Consider the following 21,478-nt stretch of genomic DNA (forward strand, 5'->3'; position numbering starts at 1 on the left):
AATCTCCTGAACCTCGGGTCCTGAAAAAGTTCACAGTGCTTGGACTATCATTGTATCTGGCAGTTACACCAGGCCTGCAACGGAAGCAGCAGTCTGATGCTACCTTCACCGAGTCATTTAACATATGTCTGTCGTGTATATAATGTCTGTCAGGCTATGTGAATTATCTAGATATGTCTAATTCCCTGGGGGCTCACGTTTCTTGGGAAAAAGGAGATGAAAAAGAAAATAATTTCCAGCAGAGATGGAAATTATAAGGGAAACCGCATTGGAGAGGACAGCCCAGTTGCTTTCCCTGGCCTGGGTAGCCCCCAGTGTGTCCCTCTTTCCATTCCAGTCTCTATTTCCTGCCTTGCTGTTCTCCCTGAGTTTCACCTTCCCTCCCTGCTGCCCACCTCTGTCTCCCGCGTGCCCCTCGCGTGCTGCCCAGGCCAACGGTAGCACTGTCTGCCCTGCTGTCTCCTCCCTCCGCTGCCTTTGTCAGCCCCACTGCCTCGCCATGGGAAATGAGGCCAGTTACCATTCTGAGATGGGCACCCACTTCGACCACGACGAGATTAAAAGGCTGGGCAGAAGCTTCAAGAAGATGGACTTGGACAAATCGGGCTCCCTGAGCGTAGACGAGTTCATGTCGCTGCCTGAGCTGCAGCAGAATCCACTGGTGGGCCGAGTGATCGACATCTTTGACACAGACGGCAACGGGGAAGTGGACTTCCGCGAGTTCATCGTGGGCACCTCCCAGTTCAGCGTCAAGGGTGACGAAGAGCAGAAGCTAAGGTTCGCCTTCAGAATCTACGACATGGATAATGATGGCTTCATCTCCAACGGGGAGCTCTTCCAGGTGCTTAAGATGATGGTGGGAAACAACCTCAAGGACTGGCAGCTGCAGCAGCTGGTGGACAAAAGCATCTTGGTCCTGGATAAGGATGGTGATGGCCGGATATCCTTTGAAGAGTTCCGTGATGTGGTCAGAACCATGGAGATCCACAAGAAATTGGTCGTGTTTGTGTGAGTTTTGTGCTGGTTTGCTTGTTTTGTTTTGTTTTGTTTTGTTTTGTTTTGTTTAAGGGCTCCCCTCAACATAGTTAGCTTTCTTCTCTGTCTCTCAAGATCTATATCCAGCTGTCTGCCCGACTAACCCGGAAGTGTTTCTCTCTGCCGCTATCATCCATGCAATGTTATTAATTCAACTCTCAATGACTACAGAAAGTGGGGTGCAAGGAGGGAAATCAGACATTGAAATGATTCTTATAAATGCTTTTTTCTTTGTTTTAGAGATCACGGTCAAGAAGACTAAAAGCTTAAAAATAAGAGAGGTGTACATCTGTGCCTTTCTTTCTCAAGGTTGTGTACATGGGAGAAGACAATTCTCACGGAGTATTAGGAACTCCTTTCGTTTACCTGTGGCATTCAGACTTTTTAACAAAAAGATTGTTAACTTCCTGTTGTAACAACTAGCAAAAATATATGTATCTTTGCCTAGCATCCTTTAATCTCTCTCTGGGCACAAATAACTCCATAGCGAGATGCACCCTGACTCTCCATGACGCACCCAGCAATCTGAGGGATAGAAGTCTGAACGGGAGATTCTGTCTCAGTGCTTCAGCCCACCAGCCTCAGTGTTCATGTGAAATTGGCTAAATCTGGATCAAATGGCTAGCCCACCAGGCTTGGTTCAGCAGGTTTGCAGTATTTCGGGGTCAGAAAAGGCAGAATTTTGGTCAGATGGAGCAACATCCTCCCCAGAAAGAGTCCTCTCATCCCATACCTGATTGGAGAGAATGGGCGAGTCTGTTTTCCCACAGGGCGGAAATGCTATTGTTATGGATGATGAGAAATACAGACTCCAAGCAAAATGAAACTTAGTAACATCGGTTTGGTTTGCTTCTGAGAATCAGATCTGGTTCCTAACAGAGAAGTCAAGAGCTGTCTTATCCCAGGATGGTTCCCCCACAGTACCATCCAGCTCAGAGTGCCAGAATCCTTAAACTAGTACCCTAAGAAGTGCCAGAACTTGTTGATTCTAGACAAGTAATGTGACACAACTCTCTCAGCAAGTCACTTAGTTCTTGTTGGTGGCCTGGGATCAGCAATGGTAGATAGCACAGCATGAAAAGGAACAAGTCAGTTTAATACTACAGTTTGTCTCCATAAGTTTACTAGCTCTCTGAAGCCCCTTAGACTATTGTCAATCCACAGAGTATAAGATGTCCCTGGAACACCTCATGCCAGTGTGCCAGCATCTACTGCTTCACAGATAGTGAAGCCTATAGTGAAGCCACCTAAAACTCCCAAAACCGGAACAGTGAAATAAACTCTTACTACACTTACCCAGTCAAGGTACCACTTAACTATTCCCAGTTTATTGTATATATTATATTGTAGTTTATTATCTATTTTAAAGAAACTGACAACTAGTCTTGGGGAGCAGGAATCCACAGATTTCATGACTGTCAATGTGCCCATCTATCCCCAAGGCAAAACTTTCTATATTAGACTTTACCTGAGATCCACAAGGAACAGAAAGCCCTGACTCCATAGTTCCTTTTCCATCCTAAAACACCTGTTTGGGTTGTGCAAGCAATGTCATCCCTGTAACTGTGGAGCCAACCCCATTTGACAATAGTTAAGATAGATAGCCAAATAGCCCAGGGTATGGGTTCAGTTAGACAAGTATAACCACGCCTCTTATTCATTAGGTGAATATGATCACCCTGACCTGTGTGTCCTTCCGCCTAAGTTTACTCTCAGGAATAAACAGAGAACTTGTAAAGTCACTCTACTGACTTCCCTGCCTCTCCCTCACCCCCACCCCCCATCTGCAAGATGGGATCCTTGCATCCTCACTTCTTAACATCCAGCCACCACTGCTCTAAAATTAACTGGACATCTATGTAACCCTGGCCCAGAAAGGAAATGACAGGAACAGATGCCAAGGCCCTCCTCACTACACATGTGCAGAACACACCACAGACTTCTCAATCGGAGACATAAAGAACACCTGAAAGACAGGCTTTCATCCTAGCCTGACATATCTGACTTTGAGAGGAAATTTTAGTGAGAAAGGTGAACACAAACCACAAAGATCTCCTGAGATCAAACACCGTAACTCTGGACACATACACTTTCAAATAGGAAAAATTTGAAATGATGACCAAGAATTTGAAGTATAATTGGTTAACTGTTCATATTTAACAAGGAAACTCTTTTGACGTAGCTGGAGTAAGTTAATCACTCAGCCATATTGTAGCTACATAAAGCTTTGTAGCAATGACTTTGGACCGAGTACTTGTTTCTGGTTTTGGAACAAAAAGGATCTGGCTAGGTATTTGGGGAAATGGATTATATTTACTTCGGAGTTAGAATGCATTTTTTTTCTTCCAGTGAACTTCCAAGTTTTCACCAACCAATAGTTCTATTTCTTAGAGTGACAGTAAGAATTGGTGTGGATGGGGCAATCAGCTCCTAACTTCTGTCATAACTTGTGTGATGTGATGTCGTTTGATCAACACTGAGATAGTAGTACCCTCATCTCAGCTTTATAAATGACAGAGACAATCTTGTCCATGGACATGAACCTGGTAAGAAGAATGGAAAGATTTAAGACCACAAAGACTGAGCTTGCTTTCTATCCTATTAAATTCCTCTTATTTTTTTGGTCCCTATATTCATGTGTCTCAAATTATTAATAATCTTATTAATATAATTTGGTCTCAATCCAATTTTCATAAGAGAAACGAGGAACTAACAAATTAACTGTTAAGGATCAAGAGGCCCAGACCTCTTCAGTATCATGTACTGCAAAGAAACAGATGTATTTAAAAAGTGTGTGTGTCTGTGTGCATATATGTGTGTGTATGTATGCATGTATGTGTATGTATGCATGCATGCACGCATGTGTGTGTGAACGAGTGTACAAGACAAGTGTGTATGTGTGCATGAGAACAGGAGGTCTTCCCTCAATGTTGTTCCTCAGAGACTATCTACCTTGTATTTTAAGAGAATGCATCCTACCAGGACCAGCGGGCCACTATTGAGATTAAGCTGGCTGTTTGGTGAGCTCCAGAGACTCTCCTGCCTCCGTCGTCTCCACCCTGGGATTACAAGTGTTACACCACCATGCCCAGTTCCTTTACATGAGTTCCAAGAATTGAACTCATGCCAATTACCACTCCAGCCCCTCGACATATTTTCTTTTTTTTTTTTTTTTTTTTTTTTTTTCCGGAGCTGGGGACCGAACCCAGGGCCTTGCGCTTGGTAGGCAAGCGCTCTACCACTGAGCTAAATCCCCAACCCTTTCAGCTTTTTTTTTTTTTTTTTTTTTTTTTTTTTCCCTCGACATAGTTTTAAACTGCCTTCCATATTCCCCTTAGATTGAGGAACAAGTGGCTGAATTTAAATTAAACTGATAACAGCAATGTGCTCCGAAGGTATACACATTAGTAACAACGTATCGTTATGATTTCATGGTAATGGATAGCGTATGCTGTCTACCATATGTTACAATGTCCAAGCCACTAGTGGACAGCTCTTTTTGAAACAGAAGGGAAAAAAGCAGCCTCAGCACAGTTGGTCTGTAGTCCAAGTCAATCATGCTCTAGAAATGCCATCCAGGAATAGAAATGAAACTGCTAGTCTGAGAATTAGACTGCATATTTGGGAGAGGGGTGAGAGGGTGGGATGCTAGGCATGAGGTCTTAACCCATGCATGCTTGGCTGTATTCCCAGAATCTGGAATCCTTTTCAGGATTACCTATTCCAATGATTATGACTTATAAAGTATGTCACAATACCTTTAAATTATTTGTAGCAAAAAATAGCAGTGCATAGGCAGAGCACTAGAGCTGTGTAGATGAGGACGTTTCTGACGAGCTTAATCTAATCCATAAATTTGCGTTGTTGCTGCTGATAATGGCAGCTTTACAATATGGTTTTGCCAGATTTTTTAAACCCAACAATTGCCTGGCAAGGTAGCACATGGCTTTAATCGCAGCGTGTGAAGAAACATGCACTCCCACACACTCAGTACAGGCACACAAGGATTTTTAAATAAAATTGAAAATTTAGCTAAAAGGGATGCGGGCTTTTCTAAAATGCAAGTGACCCTTTAGGGGATAAGCCGCTGACATATTGGGACAAAGTTGAAAGTCCTAAAGAAAACTTAACATAGCTCTGTTCCCTAGCATAAAAACTCAAGACAGACTGAAGAGATCAGCATTCCTCCAAATCACCCCCAAACACAAAACAGTTTTCAAAACAACCAGAACAATAGAAGCCTGTGGAGAAGACAAACACACCCAAGCAATTCCAAAATTTTATGGAATAAAATTTTTTAAAAAATATTGGAAAAGCATAGAAAGGAAAAGCCAATAGCTTTTCAAATTAAGTCTTATGTCTGAAATTCATGCAAAAGCAGAAAATGCTAACATGATCTACACATAATGCAGGAAAAATAAACATGGGAAAATATTCAACCATCAAATACTAATTACAACACTTAAATTGGACTAGGGTATAGCCAGTGGGCAAGATGCTTGCACAGCACACATGTAGTCATGGGTTTGATGCTTGCACAGCACACATGTAGTCGTGGGATTGATGCTTGCACAGCACACATGTAGTCATGGGATTGATGCTTGCACAGCACACATATGGTCATGGGATTGATGCTTGATGCTTGCACAGCACACATGGGATTGATGTTTGCACAGCACACATGTAGTCATGGGATTGATGCTTGCACAGCACACATGTAGTCATGGGATTGATGCTTGCACAGCACACATGTAGTCATGGGTTTGATGTTCCCACCAGAAAGGGGGAGTGGGGGACCAGAAAATCTATTTATGAAACATAGTTGGTGAGGTTATGGGGATCTGGAGCTTTGCAGCATCTTGTACCTTGGCTGGCACCGAGTCTGGTTCCTGCCATTTTTAAGGGTCATGGCAGATATTATTGATTACCAATATAGTTGTGACTATTGGTTTGACAACCACACTCATGGCATATTTATCTCAATAATCTAAAATAATATATTTAAATTACTGCAGCAATATTTATCCTATAAAGATAATTGTAGCAGTTTGGTAGTAGTAAATCATGATAAAAGAAAAAGACTTAATCCATGGAGGTAATAGATAACTAATTTTTAGAAATTAAAAAGGTCACTTTTAAGAGAGTTGTTCAAAAAATAGTGTATACTTGCCACTTTAGAAAAAATGTTATATATATACATACATGTATGTATGTATGTATGTGTATACATGTATGTATGTATATATATATATATATATATATATACATATATACCAAGTACCTTAGTTCATAGGAAAAAAGAATTTTAAAGCAATTATGTGGGGCCAAGCATAGTAGCTCATGCCTATGATCCCAACCCTCAGGAGATGGATGCAGGAGGATTTCCTTGAGTTAACTGACATTTTGAACTGTATACTGAGTTCCAGGACAGCCTAAGCTACAATATGACACTCTGTCCCAAAAAAATTTTTTTCTTTATATTAACAGGATGCAGTAATCTCAAACTGCTTATAACGCCTCAGAAGGAGGTGGAGCCTCATGACTACTTCTATCCACATGGAATGTTGATGGGCTCAGTCTATACAAGTAACACTGCAGTGCGTGTACAGAAAGGGGGCACGGCACTCCTCATCATTCTCCATTTCCCCTTTCATTGCGTTTCCAGAGTTTTGGAGAGGGTGATATAGACGTTCCATTTAGGGCTGAACATACTCAAGAGTCTTCTCTGCACTCTGGCCAACTTTGTGTCTGTATTAACCAGTGCCCACCACAAGCACAATCTTCCTTGACCAAGGCTGAAAGTCAAAAACATAACTACTAAGAAGATAGTTTAACAACATCCATTTAGTCAAACAACAGTAGATGCCCTCTTAGACTTTGACCCCTTCTATTTCTTCTTGCACACAGGGTCTCAAATCCAAGTAGAAAACAATCACTCCCATAATGGCCATGCCATTATTGCACCAATGGGCACGTCTTGCCTAGTAGACTGATACTATAGCACCCAAGCTCCAGTCTGTTCGCTTTCAGTGGCCTGAATAGCACCTGGCAGAACTGTAAACTAGTCAGCAGGGAGTAAGCTTTTGGTCAGCTTCAATTGTTTTCTCCAGGTCCTGAAACCAAAGCGTGTGGTATATTTGGTAATAGATCATCCAGTTCTGGTGAGCAACCAAGAGCAGAGGCAATAGCCTGTGTTGCTTGGAAGGCCTCTGGGGTTTCCTTTACCAACAAGGCATGTATCAGAGGCATGTATCCCACTCATTGGGATTTTTACATACTGGCTGTTAGAGCTTCTAATAGCATTATCCATCCATGTAGGGTGCCTCCATTCAAAGGAGTTTGCTTTTAATGCGTTAAATATGATATATTTGGGGATACCCAAAGAGCTTGAGTAGAGACTTGAAGAACAAAGTCCTTAATTCCTGGAAACCATTAGCATATCGATGGCATTTAAAGTCATAAATCTGGATTAAAAATAAGCATAGCAAGGAATTGGAATCATGACATCAATTACCGTCACAGAGATGAGGATTGACAATGGGGACTAAAGTGGAACCAAGAGGGAGGAACACCCCCAAAATGATATAATGGCTCACGGTGAGGTAGCTGGACAACAACCTGACTACAGCGGGTCCGTGCCAGAGCGAGAGGAGAGTAATTGGGAGCAGTGAATGCAGACATAGAGAACCAGAGGAATGAGACAGGATGCTTGCTGTGCACTGTGGACAGCCTGTGAATGCGAAGAAGGGTCAGTTGCATGGAAACATCACCAACGTGTAAGATTCAAACGATGAATGAAATACTTTCATAGCATTCCTTGCTGGAAGCTTGGGAATGGCTGTTCCAAGTGTCAACATATGAGCAAGATACAAAACCGAGTTTGGGCACCAAAAAAAAAAAAATTGTTAGTCTTGGCCTCTACGTTTTCCTGAAAGCGTCCACGGTCTAGGCAGAAAGCACGCACTTGATAATTACAGGCATCTCCCTCTATCTAGGTCTAGCTCGTTCTTAAAATTGTGATGAGCAGCGTTTGCAGATGGTGGCAGCATTTTCCACCACTCTCACAGGGAAGCACAAACTACTTCCCCACTTAATTCAAAACCACAATTGCACTTCTTAATTACCATGAAAATTCTCTTATTTAGACATTAATGCATGTGTATCCCTAATGCGCAGCGTGTGGACTGTGATATCATAACCCACCAAGGATGGCTGCACAGTCTGAAGCATTTAACCTGAGACACTTATTATTTATCTATTTTTAACCTGAGATACTTATTATTTATCTATTTTTAACCTGAGATATTGATTGATTGATTGATTGATTGATTGTGCTAAAGATTGAGCTAAGGGAGTTATGTAGCCTAGGCCAGTGCTCTGCTACCCGGGTGCAGGCAGCAAAACAAGTGCACAGCACATTTAAGAGAACAAGTGCACAGCACATTTAAGAGAACAAGTGCACAGCACATTTAAGAGAATATGACTAATCTGGTATACTTTTCACTGTGTGATAAAACAATGACTAAACGCAAATTGGAAGAGGAAAGGGTTTATGTCACAGAGCTGAGGGAAGTCAAAGCAGGAACAGAGGAGAGGAGACGAACCATGAAGCAAAGCTGCTTCCTGGTCTGCTCTCCATGGCTTGCTTGCTCGGTTTGCTTTCTACACAAGCCAAGGCCCCCTGATACAACCCAATGCCCCCTCACACAGCCCAACACCCAGTGGTGGCACCACTGCCATCCCTCCACACGTTCCCACAGGCCAATCTGATGGAAGCGACTCCCCACCTGAGATGCCATCGAGGACTTCTACTTTGCATCGAGTTGACAACAAACAAACAAGCACGATGACCAAGGAGAAAAAAGCTGAGTTACAGCTTCAGCCCTCTACCTTATCCCTCAGACTCAGACACAAGCATTTGGGTTGATGCCCACAGACAGAGGGTAGAGGACTTTCTACTTGGATGCTGAGTTTTTGAATAAAAATATTTGGCAGCTTGTCATGGAGAATACATAGCGAGAAATCAGATAGCGAAGGATACCTGCAAGAGAGGTTCACTTGACAGAAAGCGCAGATGCAGATGTCTACCTGTACCTGTGGCCTGTACCTTCCCCAAATATTAGTGTGTGGGATTTGTGGGAACATAATAATTGCTAGGCTCCTCATACGTGAAACAGATGGAGATAATTAATGTTTAAAGGAGTACTATAAGATCACAATAAGAACACACACATGTAGACTCTGGCATGACTATGAAATGCCTAGCTAAAATATAAACAGGACAGCCAGGACCACACAGTGAAACCCTGTCCCAAAAAACCAGAAAGTAAACAGAACTGGAAACACATGGTGAAGAGCATGGGTTGCCCTGCCAGACCAGGGGTAAGTTCTCAGCGCCTATGTGGAAGTTAACAGCTCTCTTAAATTCCATTCCAGGGGTCCAACACCCTCTTCCGCTGGCTGTGGACATTTGCATGTGTGTACTGACATACGTGCAGGCAGAATACCCACGTACATAAAATAAAATAAAACCTTTCTGTTAGCCTGATAATGTGTAGGTATAAAAAGATTTAATGAAGAGATGTGTAAGCCCATGACAATTTATTAGCTATTGGGATAATACGAGAGAACCGAGATTTTGTTTTATACCAGAAAACAGGAAGTGTGTGTGTGTGTGTTTATTGGCAAGGTGACCCAGTGTGAGTTATGTTTCTCCTCATCTTGACAGTCCCTGATTAAAAGAAATTATTTTGCTGAATGTTTGACGATTCGAATGTTGAAATCCAAAAACGGCTCTCACTGTATCTGTAGCAATAACATTTTGAGCACTAATTATTAATGACAACACCATGCAAAGGCTTGTCACTGTGTCATACAAGAACTTGACCCCAAAGCTGTAAAACTGCTCACAAAAAGCCAGCAGACAACGCTCCCTTTCCCTCTCCACAGCTGCCTCATTCTGGGGCCTAGTCCAGCTTTCTGTATGTCACTGGTATATTTCAATAGCTAACAGCTATTAAGTCCTTTAACTAAAGGGTCCTGACATTCCCTGCAAGGTCTAGCTTCCGTGACTATTCAGCTCATGGTCTTTTCTCCTTAAATCGATTCCTCCTCTGCTCCTGAAAGAGGTTCTTTCGCAGCTACTCAACTATTTCACACAGCCAACAGTTACCGTCTTTATTCCTCTTACATAGCCCAGACTCAGAGGGATGACACCCGGTGAGATCCACGAGGAAGCAGCACTCCAAGGCTGTGCTCAGCACACTGGGTGTGTCCTTCGTGGGGTGGGCCGGGGTGGGGGCGGAGTGTAGTGGAATCCACCCAGGGAGGAAGGGTCCGCTAAGGACTACGCAGTGAATTAAAAGAGCGAAAGAGCATGGGCCACGATGGCACTCAAGGCCTCTCCTGTCTTGCAGACTTTGCAAATGGGCATCAAGCACTTCTCTGGACTCTTCGTGCTGCTGTGCATAGGATTTGGTCTCTCCATCCTGACCACCATTGGTGAACACATAGTGCACAGACTGCTGTTACCACGCATCAAAAACAAATCCAAGCTGCAGTACTGGCTGCACACGAGTCAGGTGAGTTCTGTGGGGCTTTGGGCCGGAGTCCCCATACTTAAGAATTCTCGAGGAAGTTAGTCAACCAGAAAATGGCAAGTGATCGAAAGAGGAGTGGTCAAGCACTCAGAGCTGGAACTCCCTTTATTCCACATCTCCCATAAACTGAGGACTCATAGTGTCCCTTCCTTTCCTGGAACACTACAGCTGCCTATAGAAGATACAATATAACTATTTTGAACCCAGTTTCACATGATAAAAAAAATCATCTAAAGAGATAATGTGACAATTCTGTTCCCCAGAGATTTTCTTTTTTTTTTTTTTTTTTTTTTTTTTTTAATTAACTTGAGTATTTCTTATATACATTTCGAGTGTTATTCCCTTTCCTGGTTTCCAGGCAAACATCCCCCTCCCCCCTTCCCTTCCTTATGGGTGTTCCCCCTCCCAACCCTCCCCATTGCCGCCCTCCCCCACAGTCTAGTTCACTGGGGGTTCAGTCTTAGCAGGACCCAGGGCTTCCCCTTCCACTGGTGATCTTACTAGGATAATCATTGCTACCTATGAGGTCAGAGTCCAGGGTCAGTCCATGTATAGTCTTTAGGTAGTGGCTTAGTCCCTGGAAGCTCTGATTGCTTGGCATTGTTGTACATATGGGGTCTCGAGCCCCTTCAAGCTCTTCCAGTTCTTTCTCTGATTCCTTCAACGGGGGTCCTATTCTCAGTTCAGTGGTTTGCTGCTAGCATTCGACTCTGTATTTGCTGTATTCTGGCTGTGTCTCTCAGGAGCGATCTACATCCGGCTCCTGTCGGTCTGCACTTCTTTGCTTCATCCATCTTGTCTAATTGGATGGCTGTATATGTATGGGCCACATGTGGGGCAGGCTCTGAATGGGTGTTCCTTCAGTCTCTGTTTTAATCTTTGCCTCTCTCTTCCCTGCCAAGGGTATTCTTTTTCCCCCTTTAAAGAAGGAGTGAGATTTTCCTATGTCAAAGTGAAAGCCAGTAAGAGTCTCAAGCTCCCGTTTGCTTTTAGGTGGTCCTGTTTCCCTGGTCTTTGTTTCTCTGCCAAGAGTTCTGAGGCCTATTTGCCTGAAGCTATGTCTCGGAGATGCAAGGTTTTCTTTTGTAAAATAGACATCTAAACCTAACTTACAGAAGTGATTAAAACCCTTGACACAGATCATTTGGACACATCTTTTTTATTATTAACCATTTTTTTATTTACATCCCAAATGCTGTCCTCCCCTCCCAGTTTACCCTTGCAGAGTTCCTTCCCCCATCCTCTTTGGCTCTGAGAGGGTAGCCCCCCTCCCAAGTATCACCCCATCCTGGAGCATCATGTCTCTGCAGGATTTGGCACATCCTTTCCCACTAAGGCAGTCCTCTGCTACATATGTGCTGGGGGCCTCAGACCAGCCCATTTTGGCTGGTGGCTCAGTCTCTGGGAGCTCCCTGGGGTGCAGATTAGTTGACTCTGTTGGTCTTCTTATGGGGCTGCCATCCCATTCTGTTCCTCCAATCCTTTTCCTACTCTTTCAGAGAGGTCCTCAGCCTCTGTCCAATGCTTGTCGGTAGGCATCTACATCTGTCCCAGTCAGCTGCTGGGTAGCAGCTCTCTGAGGGCTGCTATGCTAGGCTGTTGTCTGTAAGCACAACGTAGCATAATTAACAGTGTGAGGGACTGGTGCCTGTCCATGGATGGCTCTCAAGTTGGGCAGTCACTGGTTGGCCATTCCTTCAGTCTCTGTTCTATCTTTGTCCCTAATTTTCTTTTTAGACAGGCCCAACTTTGGGACAAAAGTTTTGTAAGTGGGTTGGTGTCCCCATCCCTCTACTGGGAGTCCTGTGTGGCTATTGGAGGTGGTCTCTTCAGGTTCCGTATCCCCACTATTGGGCATTACAGTCACCCACATTGACTCCTCGTCCTAGATCTCTGGGATTTCCTAGGAATTTCCCCCTATCCCCCAGCCCCAGCAACTGCGTATTTCCATTTACTCTCCTGGCCCTCTGGGTTTTTCTCCTGTTTCCCACTCATACCAGATCCTATACCCCTATCCCCCGCTCCCGTCTCCCACCCAGGTCCATCCTTCCTTCTGCCTCCCATAGTCATTTTGTTCCCCCTTCTAAGTGGGATTGAAGAATCTTCACTTGGGCCTCCCTTCCTGTTTGACTTCTTTGGGTCTGTGGCTTATGTCCTGGGTATTCTGAACTTTTCGGCTAATATTCACTTATCAATGAGTACATACCATGCATGTTCTTTTGGGGCTGGGTTACCACACTCAGGATGATATTTTCTAGTTTCATCCATTTGTCTGCAAAATCATCTCTGCCCTTTGTGGGAGCCCAATGTGGACATCCATGGTACAACCAGAAGGTGTGTCAGGAAAGAAGGACTTTAGCAAATTGCATGGTTTCATCTGACGATGTAAAATGGATGACCCACCCCCTCCCCAGTGTGGGGTTCCTTCTGCCTTCTGATACTCCGTGACTTGCCTCACCTCTTGAAGATGGATATGTTTCTGCTTTTGGCGTTCACTGGTTCTCTTACTCGTTTCCTTGCTGTGTTTTCGTTGTTTGTTTTTTGCTTCTGTTGTTTTCTAGACAGATAACTGGTTTTCTCAGTTGAACGCTGTTCCTCATACCTTCTGGAGGAGTCCTTTCTTTCCTTGAAATCTGCAGACAAGTGATATTCTCTGTTCTAAGCTAAATTAATTAAATTCTCAAGAAACCTGCTTTCCTTTCTTGTTTTGGTTGCTTTGGTCTGAACTCCGACCACTGTACAAGGCTTTGTACCACACAGGAGGTGTTGGTTGTCACTTCTTTCTATTGGATACCATTTCACCATCCAAAGCATTCATTCTTCTAGAAATAGCTATAATTTAGAATCCTTGTTACCTTGCAAGGTGTGACTGAATGTTGACCTAATTTCACGCATGCCAGAAATTTCTGTTAAAGAAACCAAAGTTTATAACTACTAAATAATCTGTGACATCCCAAGCACTGTTTTGTCCCCTGAAACACACAGTTCAAATGATCTCTACAAATCTGTTCTTCCTACCAGAGGTTTCACAGAGCATTAAACACGTCATTCGTAGAAGAAAAGCAGCCACGTTCCAAGACAAAACGTGTGGAGAAGAGGTAAGAAGTCAAACGTGTCTTTGCCCTTGCTAAAATAGAAGTTTAGACTGGTGCAACCACCCCTATTCAAAATGGAACTTACCTCTAAATAAGTATTCTGACCAAATTTAAGCCATCTGTTGATAGACAAAGTCAATACAAATACATGGATTTTTCAGTTACAATGAAGTAAAACAGAAAATAAACACATCTGTGCATATATATATATATATATGCACACTGGAATGGAACACAAGCAAAACAGAACATAGGTATGGGCTGCAGAGCCTGGCACCTGGGGCCCATACTGTCTCTAACATTTAAAAGTATGTGTTACTTAACATCTGGGCCTCAGGCTCCTCATCTGTGAAATGGGAAAAACACTATCCACTCCTTAGAGTTGTTATAAGTCATAAATGAGATAGTCTGCTAAAAGCCCTGAGAGTAAAGAAAATGCCTAATAAATACTAGCAAGTATCATGTACCCAGTGCACACGACCCTTCAGTGGTGGGCCCAGCAGGCAATCCATTTTAACCTGAAATTGCCTTCCAGGCATATTTCAATTCTCCACATCTCTGGCACTCCTAAGAACATGTGAAGCATGCTAGAGAGATGTACTGTCAGTCCAACTCACAGCTCCCTAGGAAGAATTAAGTGCTTCAAAGGTCCACACCTTCACTGCAGCCAGCCTGTGGATGGCTCTGTCCTCATCCGAAGTGACTGAAGTTGTCAGAAGCACTTTGGGTCTGCTGCCTTTTGGCCTCTGCTGCAGCTTCCCCCAGACTGCTCTCCTGGGTCTCTCTCAGGCCCAGAGACCTCAGAGATGGGGCATTGGCTCTGAGAATTGGTGGCACATCTTCAACTCAAAGCCAGAATTTCTGGGTAGTTTTAAAATTTGACACTAACACCTCTCATTCCTAACAGAAGGGAAATGGTATCCAACAGGATTCTTGTGTCACTTTTATCTCCTCTGTGGCTGCTCTAGTCCCTTCTTTCCGGATTACATCTAGCTTGTCAGAATCATTTATAATCTCTTAAGGCTCCTTTTTCCAGTCACAGAATGACTTGTCACCTGGCTGTCAGTATGGTATCCCCTTGTCACAGTGCAAGTCTGCTAGTGACAAACTATAGACTAGTCAGGTCACAGCCGTTCTGTTACCCTAGAGAAATTTTTCTGTAATTCTTTAATCAGAGGAAAAAAAGACGACATAGCTGTGAAATATTGTCTTTAAATTACAGAACATTTTTTTTCCAGGAATAGAAACAAGAATTCCAGTGACCCTGACCCTTTAATGGGACTCTTATATACCTACCTCACCTGTGCTGAAAGCCGAATGATTCTCTTCACTCGACTTACCCACTCTTCTTGCAGATCCCCTTCCTTACTCTGACAAGGAGCTAAGACAGAATGTCTTTATCACTGTGACCCAATTAATCCTCGACCTGTCACTAACAGACTTGTGACAGCACATGGGACACCGTAGACTGAGAGGGGCTGCTGGGAGTGCTCTGTGACTAGAGGTTTTAGAAAACAATGGGAATGATTCTGATAAACTGGCCATGCTCTGGAGACTGGACTCTAGTACTGGGGCTATAAATGATGAAAAATATTGTGAATGGTTGTTTCCTATGACAATCTCCCTGCAACTCAGCCCGCAAACCTTCCAAACGCCCTGTGTTTGAAGTCACTTTCCTCTTACATAACTGTTCCAGAGAAGCCGGTTGGCTCATTTTGTTATGAAATACCCATTTCTTCTAATTAGACGCCTCAACTGCTCAAGCACCAACCACCTTGTATTCACAGGTAACTCAAAGTCACACATCGATTACCAGAGCACAGAGATGCTAACACAGTGTGTTACAAGGAAGCCCAGCTTTTGCTTACTATTCTGTTAGATTTCCACATAGATGCTCCAAGATTTGGATGACCAGACTGCCTGTGAATCTCTAGGTATTACTAGGTATCTCTAGGATTACTTATGGTACCTGTAGTCTAGTAAAATGGGCAGACGACTCTCTTACTGTCCTACTGTCAATCGTTCTACAGCAGTACAGTCAGGTTTGCTGCCTTTCTCTCTTCTAAGAATAAAATGCAAGTGTCCATACCATTATGACACAGCATCCTCCTCTGTCCTCTACATTTACTGAATGAATTTGGAGGGAGAGATGAATGGAAGATGAACGTGAGATTGGTGCCTTGGAGAAATTCTAGGCCATGGGACCAAGGCAACTTTAATGCATTATCTACCACTCATTTAATGCACATGAATGAATATTTCAAGAGAGTTTTTATATGAAATTCTTGATTTACTCAGTGTGAAAAGTGAGAGGCTAGAAGAAAGCTTCTGACCATATCACTTCTGATTCTAAGGTCTGGGAAGCAGCTATAGGTAGAATCAGTGTAGAATATCTCCCCAGACCATGACACAATTAAAGTGAACTCTGGCGCCCTCTACATCTATGAGATTTCAACAAGAGCAACTATGTGGACTGACCAGGGGGTTTGGAGTGTGTTTGTGTTAACGCCTTGGATAGGTTTCAGTCAGCTTTTGCTCTGTGAGAAGTCACCCAAATTCTTAATAACAGAAATGAATTGCTTACTGATCTATGGATCGGCTCAGCTCGACTCCTGCATATATCTGTAACCAGGTTGGGGAAAGGGGAAAGCAGCTAAGAGCAGCCTGATCAACTGTCCTCTGCTGGAACCCTGTAGACTTTCTCCAGGCCTGCCACCCATCAATAGGTCAATAAGGGCTTGCACGGTACCTGCAGAGATTTGAGAATGACAATGTGTGGGGTCCTTAAAAACTTAGGCCTGGAACTTCTCAGTCTTCCTAGTGCCTAAAATAAATAGAGACCAAAGCCAAGGGTGATGGCTCTTGCCTGTAAATTCCAGCACTTAGGAGACAAAAACAAAAGGATTGCCTCTGCTGGAGAGTGACATCTTGTCTCAAACAATGTTATGAAGCTAAACCTCACAGACCAAGGAAAGAGGCCATGGATTAAAAAGGAATAAAGACTTAGATGACCTTGGCAATCCACTTCTGGGCAAAGCAACCTAGGATCATTCTAAGTCTTTGTGTTTTGTTATTCATTTCCCCTCCCCTTGTCTTTCCCACTCCAGGGTTTCCACTTCCACTCTCGGGCAATTAGGAGTCCAGAAATAAAGCTGATTCCGTTTTATGGGAACAAAACACAGGGACTTAATAGGGGTTTCCTACTGTGCTGCACCATGTGGTAAACTGCAAAAGTGGTCATAATCTTCCTCCTCTTCCTCCTGCTTCTCCTCCAGGGTGGAAGGAATCAGCAGTCACACTGCTTAGATTAAGCTGTTCTCACAGTGAGAAACTTCTCATTGCATCCAGTTGTCAAGGTGTATTTAGAAATTTGCCCAGCTCCCTCCCTCCCGTAGTCTCCATGATAGTGGCAAGTGGTATGTGAAAGCCTAAAGGAACTGTAAATCTATTTCTAGTCATTATCACCTCAGCAAGGAGCAAAGATGCTCTGTTTGCAAGCATCAAACTTGACTGGTCATTCTCAACCTACATAGTCGCCTCTAATGAGAAACACTTTGCTAAAACCTTTGTTAATGTCTTCATTCTCCCCTGAAGCCTAGTATAGCCCAGAAAGACTAAAAGTCAGCCATAAAGTATTATCAACCTATAACCAACCAATCAACCAACCAACCAACCAACCAACCAACCAACCAACCAACCAGTGCTTAAGCACTATCTCTGAACAAAGATCTCTCACTCTTACTAGGGCTTAATCTTTAGTCATAGGATGTCTCTAGGCAGCACCGCTTTCTAACCACTGCCTATAGGTAAGGTATAAGAATGCACCTAGGTGTAGAAAAGATGGCTCAGCAGGTGTGCTTGCTCTGAGAACTAAGCATGAGAACTGAGCTGAATCCTGAGCACCCAAGTTAAAGCCCAACCTGACTATATATGCCCATGACTCCAGCCTTGGGGAGTGGGTAAGGCAGATCCTGAGAGCTTACTGGCTAGCCTAAAGGTGACTTTGTGGCTCCTGTCTAAAGCAGTAAGACAGAAGGTAATAGAGGAAAACACAGGATGTCATGCTGTGCCTCAGCACACGTTTGTCCTGTCTATTCTGTCTTAGTTGTCTGTCTATCTGTCTGTCTCTCTCTGTCTCTCCTTCCTTCCCTGTGTCTCTCTGCCTCTCTCTCTCTCTCTCTCTCTCTCTCTCTCTCTCTCTCACACACACACACACACACACACACACACACACACACACACTTACTTCAAATTATTCATAAGACAATATAACGTTTCCCATTTCATCAGAAGATATCCAATTCTAATTTCAAAGCAACAAAGGGTTTGGTAAGACCTTCAACCCAGTTCATGGCTCCTACCAACCCCATGACATTCTAAGCAGGCAGTCCATTCATGACCTGGTGATTTCAGTTCTACAAATATAACTAGTTCTCTGCTGTTCACATAGCAGATGGAGAAGATGGACCTGCAAGACAGAAGGGGACTCTGAATTGTCTCTGTTTCCTAGGTCCAACCTGGGACCCCAGCAGCTCATGGTATGGAATACTTCCAATCTGAGTCATGACAACCAACGAAAATACATCTTTAATGACGAAGAAGGACAAAACCAGCTGGGTACCCAGGCCCACCAGGACATCCCTCTCCCTCCGAGGAGAAGAGAGCTCCCTGCCTCATTGACCACCAATGGGAAAGCAGACTCCCTCAATGTAACTCGGAGCTCCGTGATGCAGGAACTCTCTGAGTTGGAGAAGCAGATCCAAGTGATCCGCCAGGAGCTGCAGTTGGCTGTAAGCAGGAAGACAGAGCTGGAGGAGTATCAAAGGACAAATCGGACTTGTGAATCCTAGGCTGTGTCTCTCCCCACTTTCTCAGCCCCTGGTACTCTGAAGCCCTTGAGACACTTTGTAAAGCCCTTTTATATTCCTTGACAAAGGTGTGGGGTCTGGCAATGAAGTGTGCTGTTCTGTGCCTAAGATGCAGCAGCAGCAGCAGCGGTTCTTCCCACAAACGCCCCCAGGTCTTCAGGGTAGTAGTCGTTCCGATGGTAGGAAGCTAGGGTTAGTCGGGAGTAAAGTCTGTCTGAGGGGATCGGCGAGCTGCCAGACAACTCTGGCTCCTCTCAACCTTTCACCTGGTGCCACAAAAAAATTTCTGGTTTTTAGCCCTTTCTCTGCACCTCAACAAGAGATAAAAAGCTGTCGCTCATACCTGTGTCTTACTGGGTTGGTTTTTAATATCACTACAAAACAAAATTATCCAATGTTGCAGATTTGATACAACTCCCCAATCTAGATCTGATCTAACATTCTGAATGAGCAGGGTAGGAGCCAGGAAAACGGGACAGAACGGATACATTTAAAAAAAAAAAATGGAGCTCAGAATTATCACAGGTTGACTGGCTAAGCTGGCACCGTGAGTTTGAGCAGCTCTGGATCTCTGAGCCTATCCTGACTAAACTTTAGTAGGAACATGTTGACGCACCACTATGAACGGGAAAGGAATGGAGAGTGGGAGCAGAAGACAGGCAGATGGTGCACTGGCAACTCACGGGGTGCTTTTAAAATAAAGCCCTGGGCCAGAAAGGCAATGGCTAAAGAATGTATTGCACTATACTTCTAATGGAACTAAGCACCTCCACCATAGTGTGTGCCTTCTATAAAGGAGACAGAAGCAGCAAGGCCCTGTCCTTCACAGGAACCTTTGCTATCCACCTAGCTAATGCCTGTAACAGGGTCCGTGAGCTGACACTATATTAAGGGAAACGTTCTGCATACCATAGGTGAGGCTGTTTTCAGATGTGGCCACCTCTTAGTCTGAGGAACCCCAGAAGCAACCAGAGGACATCACAAATGTCTACTTGAGTCTGCCCTGCTTTACCATCTCCCATCTTACTCGTCTCCGATGAGTTATGGTCAGTTCTAGTCTGATTACCCTCCTGGCTCCATGTAATGCCCTCAGAGATTGATGCAATCAGCCTAGCTTCCCCTCTGTTTAGGCATCACTTTCTAGTCACACAGTTGCTTGGCATGAAGAAAGGAAACATGAGCTCTCTAGACTTCTTTATGTTCCCAAATGTTGGCTAAATAATCATCTAAGGCCGCCATCACAGTGCCAAGACTCTTAACCAGAAGTAATGTTGGGAGGGCCTAGAGGTGGGCTCAGAATCCTAACTCGAGCCAATGCCTGAGGACACACACCACAGTCCTAAAGTTACTCTCAGAGAAGCACTGCTCTGGAAGTTTGGCTCCCTCGAGGCATGTGAGAAGGACAGAGAGCCTGTCGCTTTTTCTCCTTTTAGTTCAGCACCCAACTACTGATTGGTTTCCACATCCCCACCCTGCACCAGAGTTCCATTTGAGGTAGACCTTCTTGTTGATCAGTCAGTGCCGCTTGTTTTTAGGTTCTCACTTCTCCAGTCATTGTAATATCTATAATGAGTGTGCAACAGTGTCCTAAGCAGTGCTCAGATCATTAAAAGGGGCTTCAGTGGCACAACTCCTCTCACTTTGGGACACAACATCTGCATTCCACCAAGAGCTACACAGACTCCCACATAAAGATAGTGCCCTAAGTTGTAGTCAGAACACTTGAACAATGAGTTAAATGGAGGGGTAAACCTGGGACTGCAAGTAAGCTCAGATATTCAAGAGGAGCCGGGGGACTTTAAAAATAGAATAAGCATTTCAATGAAAGGGGGAGAAGCCCTGAAAACAAAGGACTTTGCAGTATCCTAATGCCCTACACCCCAGCAGGCCTCAGCTGCCTGTGGCGGGTTCCATCCCTTAGCCATCCCACCCATCTGTAACAACGCCCTGGGGTCTCTGCTCCAAGCATCCCTGGATACCTGTTCAGCCTCCAAGGCTGATGTATAGTGTACCTCAATTCACACGACAGCCATGCTCCCGTAGTCCATGGACATTTGTTCAATGACTCCTATCTCAACTGTGCTCTATTAGCTATTTAAGGGAACACAGAGGTGAATTCTTTTGTAAAGAATCCTTTTGTAATGCAAACCAATTATCCCTTAAGGTATCTGTTTTGTAAGTTTGGATTTTTGTACATCTGGTTTATCTAAAAGCTTCTCTACTGAGGCATTCTGAGCAGTGGTGACCAGATGGCAGAGTCTCCTGCCTACCCACAGAGCAGAGAACCAGTGCACGCTCTTAGGAGAAACTACCTGACCAAACTGGCCAGGGTGCAGCAAGTAGCAGCAGGAGTAAAGCAGGCTTACTGCTGTCAACACTGCTTAAAATGCTTTCTTGTCCTGGGTAAAGAAAACACATAATTGCTTGTGAAGCAGTTTCATGATAAATAGCAAAAAACACCAAAAAAACAAAAAACAAAAAAAAAAAATTTAATGGTAGTAATTGAACAGTGTTTTGCAATTTGTGAAACAGTGTGCTGTGTTTTGTACAAAGATTTCACGAGAGGGAGAGTCCTTCCAAACCTTTGTTCTGCTGGCCCCTCCGCTCCCTCACTCACCCGTCAGGCTCACAGTGGGAAGTTCCAGGGACAGGGCTGTTAGAATGAGCTAAGACACTGATTGCCTCCTGCGCTCCTATTTCATTGGATCAGGAAAGCCTCCATTTGCCAGCCAGGCTCTAGGACTGGGAAACATGGAACATGGCAAACCGTCCCACACTCCAAGCCTTTTCTCCAAGGCCTGGCACAGGAAGCACTTAAAGCATGAACTGGGTAAGTTGGTTTGTTTGAATAAGAAAGTAAGGGTTCCACAGAGTATCTGCC

General features: G+C 44.0%; 2 protein-coding genes across 4 annotated transcripts in view; both read left to right on the forward strand.

The window, feature by feature from the left end:
* Grin3a (glutamate ionotropic receptor NMDA type subunit 3A) overlaps positions 1–21,054 on the forward strand; it is a 192,894-nt gene extending 171,840 nt beyond the window's left edge. Inside the window, exons 7-9 of one of the 3 annotated variants that reach the window (XM_032907677.1) lie at positions 10,452–10,616; positions 13,656–13,732; positions 18,180–21,054. In XM_032907677.1, coding sequence (XP_032763568.1) covers positions 10,452–10,616; positions 13,656–13,732; positions 18,180–18,579 — 642 coding nt within the window. In that variant the 3' untranslated portion in view covers positions 18,580–21,054. The remainder of the gene's footprint in view (positions 1–10,451; positions 10,617–13,655; positions 13,733–18,179) is intronic. The other 2 variants (XM_032907678.1, XM_032907679.1) reach the window with 2 other exon arrangements.
* On the forward strand, positions 318–1,608 carry Ppp3r2 (protein phosphatase 3 regulatory subunit B, beta). Its single transcript, XM_032907680.1, has 2 exons — positions 318–1,008; positions 1,276–1,608. The coding sequence occupies exons 1-2, from the start codon at positions 500–502 to the stop codon at positions 1,295–1,297; spliced, it is 531 nt and encodes a 176-aa protein (XP_032763571.1). The 5' UTR covers positions 318–499; the 3' UTR covers positions 1,298–1,608.
* Positions 21,055–21,478: the final 424 nt, after the last annotated feature.

The sequence above is a fragment of the Rattus rattus genome, chromosome 7 (assembly GCF_011064425.1).
Source record: "Rattus rattus isolate New Zealand chromosome 7, Rrattus_CSIRO_v1, whole genome shotgun sequence".
Taxonomy (NCBI): domain Eukaryota; kingdom Metazoa; phylum Chordata; class Mammalia; order Rodentia; family Muridae; genus Rattus; species Rattus rattus.

Excerpts from the sequence above, each read along its gene's own strand:
- Ppp3r2 (XM_032907680.1), top strand. The coding sequence starts at position 500 with ATGGGAAATGAGGCCAGTTACCATTCTGAGATGGGCACCCACTTCGAC. Across the intron at positions 1,009-1,275 it reads AAGAAATTGGTCGTGTTTGT|AGATCACGGTCAAGAAGACT; the intron begins GTGAGTTTTGTG and ends TCTTTGTTTTAG.